The 19,597-nt window shown below is 39.7% G+C and overlaps 3 protein-coding genes across 5 annotated transcripts; 2 read left to right on the top strand and 1 right to left on the bottom strand.

Moving 5' to 3' along the window:
* The first annotated feature begins 239 nt into the window (after positions 1–239).
* LOC116194057 lies at positions 240–2,011 on the top strand. Its single transcript, XM_031522775.1, has 2 exons — positions 240–1,783; positions 1,910–2,011. The coding sequence occupies exons 1-2, from the start codon at positions 452–454 to the stop codon at positions 2,009–2,011; spliced, it is 1,434 nt and encodes a 477-aa protein (XP_031378635.1). The 5' UTR covers positions 240–451.
* Positions 2,012–2,033: 22 nt separating this feature from the next.
* Positions 2,034–4,551, bottom strand: LOC116197122 (probable aminotransferase ACS12). Of its 2 annotated transcripts, XM_031527151.1 has the most exons (5): positions 4,011–4,551; positions 3,479–3,613; positions 3,155–3,315; positions 2,499–2,975; positions 2,034–2,400 (listed from the first exon to the last, which is right to left on the bottom strand). In XM_031527151.1, the coding sequence occupies exons 1-5, from the start codon at positions 4,386–4,388 to the stop codon at positions 2,310–2,312; spliced, it is 1,242 nt and encodes a 413-aa protein (XP_031383011.1). In that variant the 5' UTR covers positions 4,389–4,551; the 3' UTR covers positions 2,034–2,309. The 2 variants fall into 2 exon arrangements, with proteins under 2 accessions (XP_031383011.1, XP_031383010.1); XM_031527150.1 differs by having other exon boundaries at positions 2,034–2,975; positions 4,011–4,548.
* A 2,325-nt stretch (positions 4,552–6,876) lies between these two features.
* LOC116198211 (protein TPX2) lies at positions 6,877–13,100 on the top strand. Of its 2 annotated transcripts, none has more exons than XM_031528575.1 (14): positions 6,877–7,830; positions 8,509–8,661; positions 8,796–8,934; positions 9,145–9,253; positions 9,602–9,652; positions 9,740–9,834; positions 9,950–10,028; positions 10,140–10,190; positions 10,500–10,558; positions 10,695–10,770; positions 10,947–11,000; positions 11,101–11,148; positions 11,247–11,291; positions 11,701–13,100. In XM_031528575.1, the coding sequence occupies exons 1-14, from the start codon at positions 7,656–7,658 to the stop codon at positions 11,803–11,805; spliced, it is 1,239 nt and encodes a 412-aa protein (XP_031384435.1). In that variant the 5' UTR covers positions 6,877–7,655; the 3' UTR covers positions 11,806–13,100. The 2 variants fall into 2 exon arrangements, with proteins under 2 accessions (XP_031384435.1, XP_031384434.1); XM_031528574.1 differs by having other exon boundaries at positions 6,879–7,830; positions 9,139–9,253.
* The last annotated feature ends 6,497 nt before the right edge of the window (positions 13,101–19,597 follow it).

The following is a 19,597-nucleotide window of genomic DNA, read 5'->3' as shown; positions in this document are numbered from 1 at the left end:
CTCGTTTTTTGACATTGGTCAGAAGGGGCAACTTCCCGCGGTCAATATGGTTGACCGCTTCACTTAATTGGACTGCGGACTGCTTTTCGGTTTAGGTAGTACTGTTGCATTATACCCAATGGTTTTATTTTTAAATTTAAATTTTATATAACATATTCGAATGAACCTACAAAGAGCAGATAAATAGAGTTTACTTCAAAACCTGCGAAGTCCACCCAAACTCGAATGTTAGGCAGATAACGAGAGTTGATAATGCCAATTTAACGCAAAAGCTTTGAATGGCGTAGGTGGAAATATGACCAGAAAATAAATGGTGTTGGTGGGGAAACTCAAACCTCCCCTCTAATCCACTCCTCAAATCCAATCCCCCATAATTATAAGAACTAATTTTGCCTTACCAAGAGCAGTCCGTTATAGTCACATCCTCAGTCAGTCAAGAAGACAAGGAAAAATGGCTGAAAACGAACCCCAAGTTCGCGACCGAAAGCGAATCAGGCAACCCCCCTCCGTGCCATTCCTTTGGGAAGTGAGGCCCGGGATGCCCAAGAAGGACTGGAGACCCGAACCTCCTTCTCCCGCTCCCCAAGTCCCATCCCATCCCGTAAAGCTTATTGCTTCCGTCCCATTCCCACCAGAGACACCGTCATCCTCTCCAACAGAGAGCATGAATGATCCACCCTTGCTATTGTTGCCTCCTCCTATGCCGGATAATCATGAACGTGACTCCCCCCCTCCTTTTGATGATGATGTTGGGCAAGAAGTGTCCTTTGGATCTGAAGTTGAATCTTTCAGGTTTGATTTGAATGAGCCAAACTCGATCCCCCAAGTTCCGTCCCGCCCTATCAAGCTTGTAGCATCAGTTCCCTTTCTGTGGGAAGAGAAGCCAGGAAAGCCACTGCCTTATTTTTCACCCCAACACACCAACATTATAGATTTTCTGTTGCCTTTGCCACCACCTCCTTCATGGAACAGCTACGAAGAAGTAAGCAGCAGCCACAGCAATGAGGCTGATGGTGATGCAGATGCCAAGCAGGAAGGGGTATATAAATCTGACGTCCGACCATTCACTTTCGAAATATCCAGACCTCCTTCTGTTCCCCGAGCCCCATCACATCCCATCAAGCTTGTCGCATCAGTCCCATTCATGTGGGAGGAGAAGCCGGGAAAACCCCTGACCTCATTCCCACAAGCAAACCCTCCACCACCATTGGGAATCTATGACCTAAAACTTGACCTTTGCAAAGATTGCAACAATCCTGATGAGCACCAACAAGAGATGTCTCAATGGGAAGTCGAATCATTCAGTTCCGAAATGAATGAGGAGGGGTCATTCAGCTCGGCATGCTCACTCCTAGCAAACTGCCTCATGCCATCTTCAGCTATCTCCATTGCCCTTCCTGTGGAGGAGACAGCAACATCATCAAACGAGAACAGTCCCAAGATGGTATCGTCATCTTCTTCTAGCTCATTGTCAGCTTCAGACCCAGAGAGCAATATGAGCAGTTATACAACTGGGGCTTCAGGCCCGGTGGGTCCAGCCTTCTTGGAATGGCTCTTCCCACTTTTCCAGCCCAGATCAGGATTTCTTGAGCAGAGTGGATCCCACGCAAGAGCGACAGCTTCCACTGCTCCTCAAGAAGTGGAAGGTCAAAATTTCAGTAGCCAAACCAATGGAAGCATTTGTTTGAGAAGGCCAACAACTCTGGGGGAGCTGATAATGATGAGCCGGAGGAGGAGCTATAGAAGGAAAGCTGTGCAGATGAAAAAACAAAATCCGTCTATGGTAAGTAACTCCAAAAGAATCCAGTTCTCCTTGTGTTCTTATTTCATCCCTTCTTGCAATTCCACTACTATCTAATTTGCACAAAAATTGACAACCCCTTACCCTTGTTGATGGATGCAAAAACAGCATGAATTCATGAAGAAATCTGCTTTTGGATGTGGCATCCTCGGCCGCAAACTGATTGAAGGATTGAAGCTCAAGCGTCAGCTGAGACTGAAACTCGTGTAATGAAAGGATGTTGAGCGCTTTGTGCAAATGTACTCCAATAATTGATATCTGAAATAATTTCCCTCCTAAAGAACAGAAAATATAACAGCCGCTTTTCTGCTTGTTTGTTCATCTGGGAGATTTACATATTTCTGCAACTCTACGAATCCTTTCTATTACAACTGGAACATCCTCCAGACTTAAAGTAGTAAAACAACAACGGAACCAGCCTGGTTCTATACAGTGGCAAGCTGAACCAGGAGTTGCATTGATCTTGGCAATATTCAGCAGCCTATCAAATAGCTCGAGTTCTGCCTTCTCACTGTACGACCGAATAAGTCCACTCATATCCACCCAACAAAACAAACCTGCGCCGCCCTCTGTCCACTTGACCCCTAATTCCTTCAAACCTGCCACGAACAAATCATACACTTGTCGAATCCTCCTCCTATTTGTCTCCAAATATTTAGTAATAAACCTCGTGTCCAAAAGCAGTGAGACCAGTAACCTTTGGGTCAGAGCTGAAACAGGAGAAAATCTTGCCATCCTTTTCGAAGAAGCCAAGACAGTCTCGTTAAAAGAGTAAATGCACCCTACTCTAAAGCCTGGAATAGAAAGATCCTTTGACAGACCATAAATAATATGAACCCTGTCCTTATCAAACTCTTCCTCACCGACAATTTCAGCCATGCTAACAAATTCCTCGTTCCCATGTGTGGACCCTGCAAATATCTCATCGGAGAGGATGTGGATGTTTTTCTCACGTGCAAAGTCTAAGAGACTGTAGAGTGTTTCCCTTGGTAGCATATTCCCTACAGGATTTGAAGGATTAGAGATGAGAATCCCTCGGACTCGTAAACCCCGTTTCTTTGCTTGATTGAAAGCTTGATCAAGAGCTGTGATGCTTGGGATGAAATTGTCAGTGCTTCGACAATGGACTGGAATAAGCTCAACTCCTGTTCTCCATGTCATATCTCGGTCAAAACTGCAGGACAATTTCTTTTCCAGTTAATGGGGCAATATTTTTGTATGACAACTTAAAAATGCTGTGCAAAAACTTCAAATAACATCACTATCTCAAGAGTATAGGACAATTTTGAGATCGCCCTCTGAGATGTTATCATTCTTTTGTAACAGGGCCTGGAAATAATTTAGCAATATTACCCGGGATAATATGGAGTAGGAACAAGAATTGCATTCCCTTGGTCTGCCAAGCAAAAGCACAATATCTCAATAGCGGGTGTGGCACCTGATGTTATTACAATTTGTGATGGATTGAATGAAACTTCTTTGCTCACAACCTTGGACATGAAACTTGCCATAGCCTGCACAGAGATGGAACCTTAAGACACGGCGACAAAATAAACTTTGAACCCGAATCATCTCAAGGATATTACATATATATATGTACACACACACAGAGGATGCACTCTATTACATCTAATAAATCAGAGATTATCTGCTTTGGAAAAGAGGGAAATGGATTACCACTTTCAATTCCACTAGTCCATCTGAGGGCTGGTAAGTTGCTAAGCCAGCAATGCCCAGATCGCCACCATCTCCTCTGATCACCGAATTGTTTAGGTTCTCAGACATCCATTCGTCAATCAAATCCAAGCACAACTACATGACCAAAACCAGAAAACTATCAAAAGCTCAATAGCACCAACGACCATAATGTGGGTCGTACGCATTATGCATGATGAACCTATTCAAAAAGCAGTTATGCAGATAACTCAAGGAGAAGACTGGACCGAACAATATATCAAAACGAGACAATCAAAGCTCTAGGACTCTAGACAGACGCGGAGTGTTACAACTAAAATACAAATATTTTACTTCCGGACCAATCGTTAACATCGAGGGCTTTTTCATGCCGATGCAGCAATCATCGGAAGAGTGGCACATCGCACTGCGCTAGCGCCCCGCATTGTATCAATGCCACAACATGTCACAGATACAATCACAATCTTCAGTTCTTAATATCGTTCTGTCAAAGGTTCTGGGCGTTGGAGCTCACCCTGTTTTCAGATAACCCCAGCTGGATAATCCCGTCGGGATAATGCACACGATCATAAGGGTCCTCCAACACCCTATCCAAACCGACATAGTAAGGGGACGTATTAGGTTTAGCGATGGAGGTGGCCCTGTTCGAGGTCCGAGCGGGCCCGATGGACCCCCGGGACGAGAGGTTGGACCGCGAAGCGGACCGGGGCAGCTCGGCGAGGTTGGAGGAAGAGGGAGAAGGAGACACAGATGGGGAGCGAGGCTTGGGGGAGCGGTGGCGCTTCTTCAGGTAGAGCTGGAGGAAGTAGAAGAGGGCGCAGGGGATGAGGGAGCCCATGAGGAGGCCCCCACGGCCCTGCACGACCCCTTGCAGCGGGACAATCAGCCTCATGGGGGCAGGGTCCTTGATCGGCCGTGGCCTCGGACTTGGAGGGAGGGAGCTGGAAGAGAAATCAGCTTTGATTGGAGGATGAGCAGCAACGACCGACGGATAAGAAGCAAGCAAACCACTGAAGAAGAGGCCGCGGTAACCACGAGAGAAACATAGACAGAGTTCGGATCTTCCTCAGATAGTTAGGCAGCCGAAGTTACGCAAATGCCCTTTTGGTTGCGAGAGTTAGGTTGGCCCAACAATGACTTTGCCCTTTGATACTTGTGTACGGTCCCGGCGTACAGTACAGTACAGTACACGACGCTCTCCCGCCGGTCGGTTTGCTTTCATCGTTCCTTTTCTACTGGAACAAGTATGGGCCTACCTGTTCCTTTTCTGCTGGAACAGGTATGGGCCTACCCGTCAGGTAATGGGCTTCAATTGAGTTGCACACTGGGCTCTGCCCGGCCCAAATATGACGATTCTTTCAAATTCCTTCTTTTTTTCGTTTTCCCCTTAAATAATTCGTCAGTGGTGCTCTTTATTGAACACCCACCCAAACTTCGTATAAAATACTACAGCCTACTGTCGATTCTATCTATACTAGTATCATTATCGCAATCACAATTCAGCTTCTGTATTTTGGATAAGTTATATCTTTTTTTTTTTTTATAATCATATAGCCCGAATATGGATGCGATATGCATGGAAAGTCCATCGGTCCTCCACGCAAATAAACGTAAGAGGATGTTCGCATCGTATCATATGTGGAGATGGAATGATGGTTTAAGGGCTAATCCAAGTGCCGGGAAAGTTGTCATTTGGTAAGTTCTGATTACGATCACGTCACAAACATGATGTCGTTGCACAGAAGAGATACAATGCACTACATATATGTCAATTCAAGTTAAACTTAACCGTACAACATATTGTGATCATCAAAAAAATTAATAAAAGGACTCTTTCCTTAGCCCCTCCCTTCCTCCCTCCCTCCCTCCTTTGAAAACAAAGCTCGAACAGCATCATATGTTTGTTTTGTGCTGGTCCGAGGGTCGTGTCACCATGTACATATAGTTCGCGTGAGAACAACAGAGCTCTCGTCCTCTTACCACTTTGTACTTTTGCTGTTGCCAGCGTGTCTTCATTTATGGACAAATGTTGACGTCTCTTCGTTGAGGAAGATTCAAATTCCAAAAGCTCCATATGGGTCAGCGAGCCGTCTGTCTAATGTTGCGGGCACTTGTCATCTTAGCTTATCTTTATATATAGAGTATAGTATAGTATAGGCTTTGGAGCTCTAGTTTTTGAATTCAGAGCAGAGGAGCGTGCCTCCTGTTTGCAAACAAAATGGTGGAACTACCCCCCCTTTCGCTTTCTCCCCAGCTAGCGACAAAAATTAAGAGAGCTGATCAAAGTTCTCTGCAAAATCTGACGTGTTCCAGCGATTTCATTTATTATATAGAATTTTTGCACCTCCGAAAGATAACAGAAAACAAAATTCTTCCTCACACGATTCATCTAAAAATTAATTCAATCGTCTTTGATTCTTCCCCTGTTCTTTTAGTTGACTCATGAGTCATGAGACTACGAGGATACATTCAACCTTATTTGGTTTGTAAGTATAATTTTAAAATTAAAATTCTAATTTAATTCTATTCACTACAAAATAAAATAACTTATACAAAATCAAAGAACGGGTTCCATTTACACCACTTTTTTTTTCACAACAAAATAACATAACTCATATAAAGTCAAAAGATGGATCTCATTTATATCACTTTTTTTCAAAATCAAAATCTAATTTTAAAATCTTACTATAAAATCAAATGCAGCGTCAACGTCTCTAGGAGGCAGGGAGGTGCACTATGATGAAGTCAGCCTGACAGTTGGGATTCTTTTTTCTTTTTCTTTTTTTTTAATGAATAAAATGATAGGTCAGATTATTAGTTCGCTGTGCCTATCCAAATTAAGGAAATCTAACCGTTACATAATGTTCTTTTCGCCATAACTAGTTGAGACTTAATCTAAGTTGGTCGCCGCAGCTCCACCAACACACTAGTGAATTAAAATCTAAGGTTCACTGGATCAAGCATTATAAGCCGGTCACCGCCAATCCATAATACACTCACGCAGTGGCGAGTTCTACGCGCTTAATGAGGTTCGAACTCGTGACGTTCAAGTGAAATGCTTGGAGTTTAACCACTAAATCTCCGTACTAGTGGTATGACAGTTGGGATTCATTCAGCTGGTTGGTTGGACCTAAGGAAAAGGTCCCGACTCCTGGACTCGTTCACGCCGGCCCAAGCATTGAATTGAATCGGGTCCGGTCCAGTTTAGATCGGCCGGTACAAAATTCGGTTATTATGATCCAATGTACTGTTGGCGCTAAACGAAAACCGAAAACCCCCTTCGCTCATTTATTTATTTATTTTATTGTTATATTTATTTATGCATTTGGGACGAAACGAAAGCGGTCCCACCCACTCATTCAAAATACTTCGGGTCCGTCCTCGTCCTCTCTCGAGACGAGAAGGGAAGGGAGACCTGCCTTGCCTTGCATTGGCTCTCTCTCTCTCTCTCTCTCTCTCTCTCTCTCTTTCTCTCTCTGTCATCGTTGTCTCGCTCTTTCGTCTCCTGTCTCCATCTGCAGAGCCCACGAGTTTGTCACCTTCTCCTTCGATCAAAATTCCGTCTCTCCTCCCATGCAATCTATCGAATCGGATTTTATTTATTGCCTGTGACTGGAGGAGATTTCTCTCTCATTTTCCTGTAAGATTGGAGCGAACACAGCCTTCTTCAGCATCTTCTTGCCGTGTCTGATCAGGAAGCAATGGGAGTTTGCAGAAGGTGAACATGTCGAAGACATTCTGTTCGAGGTTCTCATTTTCAACGCACAGAGGGGGAGGGAGGGAGGGAGGATTTCTCCGGATTGTATTGAGTTTCTTTTCTCGACATGATAGTGATACACTGAGGATTTGAAATTCATTTCTCCATCATATCTGGTCCTGTTAGATTCCCCTTTACCGAGGTGAGGTGAGGTGAGGTGATATTCAACAGGAGCGGGGGAGAAACACAACGGAGACAAAGAGAGACAGGACAGGACAGGACAGGACTCTCTTGCCATCCCATCCTATAGTATTCGAGGGCAAAAGATGAATTTCTTGGCCATCCTATTGACGCTTTCTTTTGAATGGACTAGCGTAAGGATTTCAATGGATTATTTCATGAGGTCCCGCCAGGGATTCTCCTCAACCTGGTGATATTCAACAAACAGAGAAATAGGCAGAGATGGACGAGGACATGGATGAATTTTATTGCGTGGAAGTTATTTCAGTTGAAGAATATGATCCGGATTACGAATTTGAAGCGCCTCGCTATTTTGATTTTAGCCGCCCGGAAACGGACTGGGAGGTTGAAGAGGCACAACGCTGGTTCGAGTCCGCCGGAACTTGTCCGCCTTCACGTAAGCATTCCGTGCCTTTGTTCTGGAACGAAATTGTTAGTTCTGATGATTGACTCCGCATCTTTCTTCTCTTTTTATGCTTTTCACTTAATTAATCACATTTACATTTTATCACTCCTCATTTGGACCGGTTTTTTTTTTAATTAATTCGTTAGATTGGGATTCTTTGTTCAGATCTTTCTTAATACCCGATATCGGCATCGCTATAGTGTGCTGTTCGCGACTTTTATCAGGAAACTTAAATTGGAACAAACACCCGCACCCACTGAATGATTCATTTGAAAGTCCCGTCATGCATCCTTTATGGTATCTCTCTGTAAAATTGAATTGCACTGTAATATCTTCACTAAGCTATAAACGATTTCCCACGACTTGAAAAAAAGGTCGAATTCTTTTAGGTTCAGCATTGTTACTTGATCATTATCAAACCGACTGCGAATTCGGCTTATTAGGATGGCAACCTTTTTGCTGCTGTAGTTATATGTTATCGAGTTTTTGTTTAGTTAGACAGTTTCATGCTTTGTTAGTGGGATTTTATCTGAATTAGGTTATACATCTTGCTGATTTTCTTAAGCGTCAGTTGGTGTCCCTCGTGCTAACTGCAACTCAAGCTGTGGAATGTTGATAGTTTCTGACATCCATCTCTATTCTGCTGTGATTTGATTTCTCGTGTTTCAGCTTTTATAGCTAAAATGAATTGGGGTAAAGGTTTATATTTTGGAGCTGCAAACATCATGGAGGAGGAGGATCACAAGCACATGAACTCCATCAGTACTGACATGGATTGTAGTATGGGACCTGAGACATCTTCATCTGTTCAATATAATGGAGGTAAGGTCAATATAAAATGAACTTTGGCAATCCAAAATCTAGTCACTGGAGGTGGTTGTTTTGGCCTTGGTGCCAAATCATACATCGATAATAACAGAAGTTTTTGGGCTTTCTCTATGTCTTCAATTATTTAGTTGAAGAAACCTGGACAGTCCCAAAAAAGTCTCCAGTTAAGCCATCTCCGGCGAGAAGTTCAACCCTGATGAAGCCAACAGCAAGTCATTTGGCAAAGCAACGTCAATGTCAAGAAGTTCACTTCCACAGATTGTTAAGGTACTTCTTGTGTCGTTGTAAGGGTCATAAAGTTTGATGAAATGTCTCGATATGCAGTGTTTTCTTTGTGGGATTTGATTGGCTTTCTGTTACCTGTTATTCAATTTCTTTCCATATAGCTTAGTGAGATAATTCTTTCTTTGTGTTTGGTCTTGTGAAAGATAATTTCCCCTATATCTCACATTTGTTGGAATCAATTTCAAGTTGTAGGTCTCAAAAGTTCCAACTCAGAGATCAGGAGACGACTTCACAGCATTCATCCATTATCGAGAACTATGCTACTAAACGACAGAAGCTAGAAGCTGGTTATTTGCAAAAGGTACTTCTGGTCCTGTGTGTTGGGATGAATCAAATACAATGATTATTCACAAAGTCGATGAATGATCCCATACGTGGATGAATAATCCATAATGTTTCTTTAGGCGTTCTTAAATACATAAAACAACATGTGATTTGAAAGCAAAGTTTACATGGGGGCTCTGATGAAGAATAGCGTCCTGTGATTCCTGTCTGCATTCGTTCCTCCTACATGCTTATGCATAAAATTTAATTTTTCATGTCATTGGATGTGCATATGAATTTTCCATTTTGACCCCGTGAGCTTGATTCAGTAATCTAAAACTCGAAATTGGGTCTCTCATGAAGATTTGTAAATTTCCTAATGCAGGCTGCGAATTTGAAGCACCGAGCTGTGCTACATCACAAATTATCTGAGACGGTAAGGGGCACGATCACATACCTCCAAGTAAACCGTGTATCCAAGAATTACTCTTTATCGTCATGCTTTCTTTTAATTTTGCAACAGGTTAGTAAAAATGTTGACTCGCTGCTTACTAGACTTAGAGTTACTGTTCCAAGGGAACCTCACCTAGAAACAGCACAGAGGGCTCTAAGGCATAGGTATGTCCTCTAATTTCCAAACAAAGCGAGCTAGAATTTCTTCAGTTTTTGAGATATGAAGGTGACTATATTTATAACAGCAGTTTTTGGACTGTTTCGCCTTCTATAATCACAGATCCAAGCACGTTGCTGAGTCAGCTGAATGTATCAAATCAAACTTGCCCAGTATGAGGGCACAAAACGTGGACCGTAAAGTTGGTACCTTCATCTGTGACAACCAAAGCTATGTTTTGATATTCTTTCTCATTGAGAACTTCATGACCTTTTGAAACATTTTCTCCCCCCTGCCCCCTCATCTTTGACAGATACAGGAATGCCTCCCTAAGAAAGTCACTACACCATTGCCAGAATCCCGGGTAACTTTTATCAGCCTATTAACCCGAGTTTCACCTTAAAGGGGCTTGCAGTTGATAATATCCAGATGAAATAGGCCTGCTAGGAAGCATACAATGTGAAAACATTTCTAAAATTCTACTGCATTCACTACCTATTTCTATTTTTCTATTGCTACTTATGTCTAACTTACGAGGCATGAGTATGGCTTATCTCTGTTTCCGTGCTTTGAAAGGGATTCAAAGAGACCGGCTCGATGAATATTCTATCGGTTTTTTGAATTAATAGTTATCTTTTGGAGTAAGCTAATAAATTTTTTTATTGTTTGGCAGATAGTTGATACCCCTAATCCTATCACTGTTTCACAGAGCGGAGAAACAGAGTCCAATAGGTCACACTTTGTGATATAACTCTTTGCCAGATAGTTGACTGTGCTTTAACATTTTGGCCCTTGGCATGCTTTGTTTCCAATATATATTCTTAAGAGGCAATGAAATTTGCTTTCTGAGTTTGCCTTTGGTCTGCAGGTCAAAGTCCTATGAAGCTACAAAACTGAAAACACACGAAGTGAAACAAAAACTTAGAGCTCGCCCACCAGATAAGGTGCAATATCTATCTGCTATGCTATATCTCGGTCGAGTCAAACTCTTGATATGACGTGACTCATGAGGCTCCATATTGCTGACAACCAGTGACAACATGTCTTATAAATTCAGTGTATTCCCTTCAGCTCCTTTACTTGTACAATTCTTGTTGATTAAACTCCTCACTTTTTCCAGGAGCTTAAGCTATCAACATGTAAGCATGATGTGCCCATAACTTCGTTTCAGAAGGTTTGTTTACATTTAAACCATGTTTTTTACATTATTTGAGACAGCAGAAGTTCCTCTAATGATCATCTATGTGATTTCCTTTTTCTTTTTTTGCCTGCAGTTGACATTGGAATCTGAAGTATGGACGAACTTGAAATCCCAACCGAAGGTTGGTTCAATTAAACTCCTCCCACACTTTTGGAGTCCAGCCCCGGAAAATTTGTTGCCAGAACTCTAATATACCTTTCTTCTAATTCTTGGTTTCAGTGTTTAAAAGAAAATGCGCCTGTCTTAGTCCAGCAAGTACAACAGGTATGATTTATTAGTATTGTTATTCTTATTAGATGTTTAAAAAAAGTGCAAGAAAAAAAAAAAAGAAGGAAAGAAAGTGCAAGATGTACATGATATAATTGGTGTAGTTCCTGCGAATACTGTCTCCAGTTGAATCCTCCACAGTTTGGCGCAGTCGAGGATTAAAATTTTTAAAAACAAATTGCATACACAATTTGCATTGCCCCAAGCCAACAGAGAATCCATTTGCTGCAGATCCTTCCTCCCCCCAACCCAACCCCTCCCCCCCCACAACCACAAAACCCCTTCTCTCGACCTGCATTTTAAATTTTTAGCATCTGCATATTAAATTCTCGGTTCCCTACTGGTATTGTACTTCAGTCCTTCTGTGCAATGGAATTCTGAATAACTTAAGGAGATAAAACTGCAGGTGGTGAAACCAACGAAGGAAAAGCCATTGCCATTTGCCGGGAAGCAGCTGCCACGCGAGAGGGCTCAAAGGAATAATCCCCTTACAAGATCACAAACTAAATAGGTCAGGGAAGTCAGTATATCAACTCAACCAGGTTGGTTTGTTTGGTACTTATATGGAATTCTTACTATATATATTGATACCTTCTCCTTGCTGATGGAGCATATATATATATATATATATATATATGTATATAAATATGTTCTTTGCATTGATTATAAAGACGGAGAGTACTTTGTATGAGTGAAAAGTCATTGCCAGGAACACAATAGTTTAAAGGAAAGTATAAAAACCGTCATTGTGGTTTGAGTTTGAGACACTATAGTTTTTCGAGGAACAACCAACGCCCCGTGCTTTGCTTCGCGAGACTTAATGGACCTAATTGTTAGTTTTTTCATCACTTTTTGTCCTCAATTTTTTCTCATTGCCATTATTACCCTCAAGTTTTCAATTTTTTTTCAATTTGGTTCTAAAATTCGAAAAAAAAGGGGAAGGGGCTAGGACTGTTGGTCGGCGACACTGACCTTACCATTGAGGTCGCCTGCATCCACAGAGAATGCCTCCAACCATAGAGGTGGGGTTGGGATCGCGGTTTGGCGATCCTCGCTCCCGAATCGATCAGGATCTCAAACTTAAGATCCCGATCGATTCAGGGGCGGGATTGTCAATCCGCAACCTCGACCCCACCTCGAGGTTTCTGGCATCATCAGTGGTGTTGGGGTCGTCGACTGGGCCCCCTCCCCTTTTTTTCAAATTTAGGATTAAATTGCAAAAAGTTGAAAGTTTGATGATACTGGTGTAAAAATAAAAGTTTGAGGACCAAAAGTGATGTAAAAATTAAACGGGGAGGTCCATTATGTATCACAAAACAAACTACAGGGTATTGATTGTTTCTCGAAAAACCACATAGTATAATTTGTCTCAAACTCAAATCATAATTGAGATTTTTGTCCTTTTCCCTAGTTTAAATGTTGTGGAGCTCCTATGTAAAGATCAAATCTCAAAGGTAAATAAGATACGAGGTGCAGGTGCCACAGCCCAGGCATTTTTATCAAATTTAAGAGGGCAACAGACCGGAGTCTTCAGCTTTTTTAAGTTTAAGGTATATGCTTTGCATTGTTAAAAAAAATATATCTTTAAGCCCTTTGTATTGAAGCTTAATTTAGTTTGGGAGGATAATAAAAATGGAGGGCCGCCGTTTGACGTTCAGTTTCAGCCGTGAAGGGGAAGGGAATGGGAGCACCCAATTAAGGCCTAGAGGCCAAAAATGAGCCCAGTCCAGGCCCACTTTATAACGTTTAGATGGATGGAGGGACCAAGGCAAAGACAGACCAGGGGGGAAAGAAAAAAAAAAAAAAGGATAACAATAGTAATAATAATAATAGTAGTAGTAAATAAGACAGAGATTCGAGTTAGATTTTTATTAGTGAAAGTCGACTCCGTCTGAAATGAAGAGATTCGAGCTGAATTAAATTGAGAGATTGGAGTTAGATTTTTATCGCTAAAAAGTAAAACTCTCTTAGGTTTTTTTTTTTTAATCTTTGCTCATTCGGTTATGCTTTCTCTCATCGACCAACAAAAGAAAAGGAAAAAAAAAAAAGACTATGCTTTCTCTTACTGTGTCATGAAAGAAAAATAGAAAAAAAAAGGAAAAAGAAAAAGAAAAAGAATGGTAGCAGAACAGTACGGAGCACGCGCCCTTGGGGTAGGGTGGGAAGGCCGAGGATGAGATGAGGTGTCTCTGGCGAGTCTGCTCTACCCCTACTGACGGTCTGACTAGTAGGCTCGTGGTGTTAAATTGTGAATCGAAACGAAATCACATCACATGTTAATAATACATTTTATTTGTACAAAAGGAAATGGTAAAAAAGAAGTGCATTTATATATATATATATATATATATATATTAGTAGGGCTAGTGACTGAGATATATGAAGAGAAAGAGAGAGAGGAGGAGGTCACGGGTCCTATGATGGGTATAATCAATCGGATCCTTCCCTTCCCAATTCACACTTCATTTCATTCCTCTTTTCTTTCTTTGTAATAAATTTCTCCCGACGGGCCAACAGTAAGTAACACAGACGCCCTCCCCCCGTCCCCCCATCCACTCCTCATTTTTCCGTTACGGTCTGGCAGGCTCAGCCGATGATCCGTTCACCTCATCTCAGTTTTCAAATATCATTGCGAGGAGGAACAATTATGATTACCGGTCCTGCTAACGTGACCCGGGCCCATATGATACTGAGATCTCAGCCGTCCATTACGCGTGAATCCCGCGTATAGATGGTTGTAATGGTTCCGCATCACATGACACGGGATCATGTTAGAATTTCCCGATGATTACGATCTTGTTAAGATTTTAAGTGAAATTTGCATTGTTTTGCTACTCTCGTCAGTTACACAATTGGTCTGCTTGAGTGGGAGCATCGTCATTGAGCTCTGATTATAACAAAATCTAAAGAGTAAATTACTCAGGGATGACAAAAAGTTTCTAAAGTGTAGCATTTTGTATCAGTACTTGAAATACTTGAAGTGCTGAAATTATCACGCGCTTAGCATTTTAGTTGCAGCATATAGTATTTTATCGGTGCACGCAAATACCAACTTTAGGTGGTGTTTGGTTTCATAGTAAGATTTTAGAATTGTATTTTGATTTTGATTTTGATTTTGAGTGGTATAAATGGGGCCCACCCTTTGACTTTGTAAGAGTTATGTTGTTTTGTTGTGGGAAAAAGTAATATAAATGGGATCCACTCTTTGACTTTGTATGAGTTATTTTGTTTTGTAGTGGGTAGAATTAAGTTAGAATTGTGATTCTAAAATACAACTCTGAAACCAAACAGAGCCTTAATAACTTGAAGTACTAAAATCAATATAATTCTAGTGCCTTATTTTGTACCGAAAGTGCTTAAATTTTCGTCCATTTAGTACTTCACTTCAACGTTTAGCATTTTTGTGGAAATTTTCGTACAACTGTAATTCGTATTTGATCAATTTTCTAAAATTTGTTATTTATTGTTATTATTTGTTAAAATTTTCTATCTAATTTTTATTTGTTGTGAAATGTTCTTATTCTCTTAAGATTCATGATTTTTGAAATGATAGTTGTAATCTTTACAAAATTTCTTTGTAATTTCCTTTTCTTTTCTTTTTTTATTTGGAAGTTTTAGTTGTTCTAAAATTTTCTTATATGTTGTATTTTTTTTTTAGTTGTATGTCATTTTTATTCGATGCAGTTTTCTTTCTATTTTTAATATAAATGAGAAAAGATTTAGAACATGGAGAAGGACGGAGGATTAAAAAAACAAAAATATTAATCAAATAAGTAAGTAAAACTGCTCGGAATGATTTGAAGCAATGCAAGTATGACCAAATCACGGGCCAATCAACGATTCAAAAGAAGAATGAACCAATCCAATACAATACAATAAAAGCTTTCGTGTACCAAGGGTCCAAATAATTCGAGAGTCAAATTCCCCAGAAGAAATTACTAGAATTCGATGATTACAAGAAGGATAAACTAATCAATTATTCAAGATGAAATATAAGTGTAATTGAGGAAGCTAGCCACGCTATATGATCGGAGAATCAAATTAACTCGAATGGTAGAGGTGAGGATGAGATGTGGGTGGCACATAAGTTGGTTTGATATTATTAAGATTCGTGCCCCTCTGCCACAGGATCATCGAGAGGAGGTGGAGATGAGGATGACAAAGGATTGACCTAGTGGGGTAGCCGATGATAAACGTAAATTTGTGTCATAATTTTTTTTCTATTTTTTGCTTTTATATTTTCAGTTAACAAATGATACTCTTGTTAATGAAAAAACTCATGCGCCATGCTCATGTAGCAATCTACTTAAAACATTATGGGAGAATGAAAGATATTTATTTTTCAAGGAGATTGGGGCACATTGCTTATTTTATGTAAATTTTATGTGTTGTAATTTTTTAAAATATTTATTTTGTAATTTTTTTAGAAATTTCTTATTATATTACAAAATCAGATAAGATTATAATGAATATTGTTACTTTTAATTTCCATTTAACTTTTATTTGTTATAACTTTCAAAATGCTTATTTTGAATTTTACTTGCTAATTTTCTATTCTCCTATGATTAAGGTAAATTATTATGTAATTATTATACTTTTTTATAGTCATAATTAAGAATTCAAATAAAAGTAATTCAGTTGACTACCACCTGTCGCTATTCACTTATTCATTAGTAACCGTTTTTGCCAATGACATATTTTTACCACCAATTAGCTCCAAACATTGATATTTTATCTAACATTTATATCCTTCTGTGACGGAAAATATAACGTCGTCAATGAATTTTTCGTCACGGAGATTAACGGAATGGTATAAATGTTAGACGGAATGTCAACATTTAGAACTAATCGGTGATAAAAATATATCATCAGTAAAAATGATTATTAATGAATAAATTGAGGGCGATAGTGATAGTGCACGTTTAAAAAAAATTGTTGGGCGCGGAGACAAAATGGGGAAGGAGAAACGGGGTGTGAGGTGGGCCCACCATGTCCTGCCATAGCTTATTAGCTTATACATAGGCCTCATTATTTACGTACAAGTAATAAATTCAATTATGTACATATAATTCCACCAAGATGTACAATAATAACAACAATAATATTCAATAATAAGTTTGGATGCGTACTCTTATAGAAAGGTTCAATGAGTATTTATATACTCAGTCAATAAATGCCCCCCTTTTCTTTTCTCCGGCTGCCAATACATATATATATTTTTATTTTATTTTATTTTTTTGCTTGGAAGATAATTCTGATGCAAAATAAATATTAGTCCATCAATAAATGCTGTTCTTGATTGATGATGATCTGTGCGTCCTATTAACAGAACGTAATATGGGAACCTCAATTTCCCAACTGAATATTGGGTTCTTTCTCCCACTAAAATACAAAGACAGAAGCAATGAAATCAATTTACTCTTCCCATATCCATCAAAACTAATTAACTCTTTCCATTTTTATATATATAGGGCTAAGAGAAATAGTGCTTCCGCAATGTATAAATTCAAAATCCATTAAAAACATACGTGATTAAAATCAAATAATAATAATAATTTTTTAAGTAAAAAATTAGAAATATCTCGTGAAATATTAAAAATAAAAGCACGGCTAATTTACTAAAAAAAACATTATGATGATATCCGGGTGCCATATATGATATATAACAACTCGGATTATGACAAATTCCCCTATCATTCATCATGGTAAAGGATAGGACACCACCGAATCCCAGTCTATGATTACCTGCGCCTCGGCCCTGCTCTCTTTCTCCTCTTCCTATTATATAATGTATAATTAAATGATAAAAAATTTCATATATAAACTCAAATTAGTAACACAGGAACTTTGTGCTAAACTCAAAGATGATGAGATTAACAATAACAAGTTAGTTCTGAGGTTCCTTAGCGGGCCGTATGACTCACATCCATCGAGGGTAATGTAAATGAGGAGCATTCCGATGGATTAGGCCATTTTCTAATATTATTATTATTATTATTATTGTTATTTTTTTATGAGTAATTATTATTATTGTTGTTGTTGCATCTTACGAGTTATGACCAAAGAAAGACTAACCCTAAGCTTTTTTAATAGTTCAAATATATTTATATATTTTTGCTCGTCTCGTATCCTTATTTTTTCTCTCTTATCTCTCTCCTCTTCCCCCTCTCTCAATGGGCTTCATCGATACTTTTTCTTTAACAAATAAATACTCGAGAAATTTATTTATTATTTATATATAATGATAGTTTCATCGTTTTCATTATATGGTAATTAAAATTTTCTAATTAATTTTTTGGTGAAAATTTGTCTAATTAATTAGAAGTAATTCGTCTCTATTTATTTTTTAAATATGTAATTGAATATTAATTTCATGTATGTATTATCATATAAACGAAATAAAAATCTTTTTTTTTAATGATTCCGCAAGTTGTGCGGCTTGCCTCTAGTGTGTGTGTGTGTATATATATAAATAAATAATGGGAAGAAGGGAAAGTGAAGAGGAGGTAGGGCGTAAAAAAAAAAAAAAAGAAGAAGCCAAATATCAAATCAAAAATCAAAAGATTTAAAGAAGGGGGGCCAATCTTTTTGGGAGAGAGCCGGGAGGCAAATAAATGCACCGTCGCGGTCAGACCCACACATCTCTAATTCTAGCCCCCAGTCAAGGCAAGGCCAAAGCCCCATCCCATCTCTTCCCTGCCCTTTGGTACAGCTGACGGCGTCGTTCCAGCGTGTAAATCGCCGGCTCTGTTCTTCTCTCTCCCCCCCCCCCCCCCTCCTTTCATAGCCTGTCAGTGTCAGGCAGGCAGGCTCAGCTACGACGGTTAGCCACGTGTCCCGATGATAATTGTAACAAACATATATTGTGTGTGTAATATATAATGGGGGTGGGGGTAGGGGTAAGGGTAAATGAGGGAGGGAATCAGCCCAGAGGCAGAGGTCCCTATTGGCCTATCCGACCCGGACGTCCTGCCTGCAACTGCAATGCCCTGCCTAGTGCCTAATTCCCAAACAACCGTAGTAATAAAGTAAAAATATATGCATAACTCCCCTCAAAAAATGAAAAGGTCAAAAAAAAAAAAGTTCACTGTTCTGTTCTAAGCAAAGGCCAAATGGAAGAAAAGAAAGATCAGTGAAATCCTAAGTCGGGTCGGGCCGGATCGGGTCTCTCTGTCCATGTGGTTTCACTTTCACTTTCACCCACACCAACATCACTTTAGGCCTTAAGCATTGCACTCCCTGGCGGATTCTTTCTTTACGCCCCATATCCTGTCCTGTCCTCCACGCCCGCTCTCTTCGGCAGGCTCTTTCTCCCAAATAACTAATAAGTACTTGATTCTAAGATTTAATTTAGAAACTGTTGAGAGTTTTTTTAGTCTCACATCCAAAAATATACTGAAAATACAGGCATTAATGAGAGTTTTCTATTAGTTCGAGTTTTTTGGGTCGGAGGTGGATTGAAACTCCAGCGAATATTTTACAGAAAATGGCTAATTTGTATGAATGAAAGAATTTGGCTTAATCATTGGCTAGTTCGCATTATTAGCAGCAAATGCGGTGCTACGGTTGATGCTTTTCGGTATTTTTGGCACTATTAATTATTATAGATAGTATGTATGTCCTCTTGTTGGGCTTGGCACTATCTATCATCCCAAACCCAACACAACTGACTAAAGGCAATGGCTGTTTGATTCTAATAGTACGTTTGGTTTCGAATTTTCCGAGTGAAGTTCTATTTTTTATTTTATGATGGATATTAAAGAAAATGAATATCATCGGACTGGGGGAGGAAAAAACAAGACATGGCTCGGTGTCGGGGTCGGGGGGGCAAAGTTGCTTTTCAGTAAAATCCAAAACATCTGAGCCGCCAGGATGTCGCACTGGAAGGCGACAAAAACAGATCCGACGGATGGGGATTAATCTTTGGGATAAACCAAAACCAAAACCAAAACCAAACAAAGAATAATATTGGGTTTGACAATCCCAACACATGTTTTTTTTTCCCCCCTTTTTACTATTACTTTATTTACTATGTGGGATGGCATGGCATTGCATTGCATTGCATTGGCGAGTGGGAGAAGGGAGGCCAATCAGAGAAGACGAGAGAGAGAGAGAGAGAGAGAGAGAGAGTTACATTGAATTGAATGTGGGGTAATTTTTGGGTCTTGAGTGGAAGAAGAAGTTAACAGCTTTATACGAAGCTCCCCTTCCTTCCTTTTGTTTAAATGCATTTAAATGTATTGTTTTATAATGATTTTCTTCTTTTAGTAATCTCTGATTCTGCAGCTCCTACTGGCTACTGC

This window comes from Punica granatum, chromosome 2 (genome assembly GCF_007655135.1).
Source record: "Punica granatum isolate Tunisia-2019 chromosome 2, ASM765513v2, whole genome shotgun sequence".
NCBI lineage: Eukaryota > Viridiplantae > Streptophyta > Magnoliopsida > Myrtales > Lythraceae > Punica > Punica granatum.
Note: the sequence above shows the minus strand (reverse complement) of the source record. Positions and strands in the feature narration are given on the sequence as shown.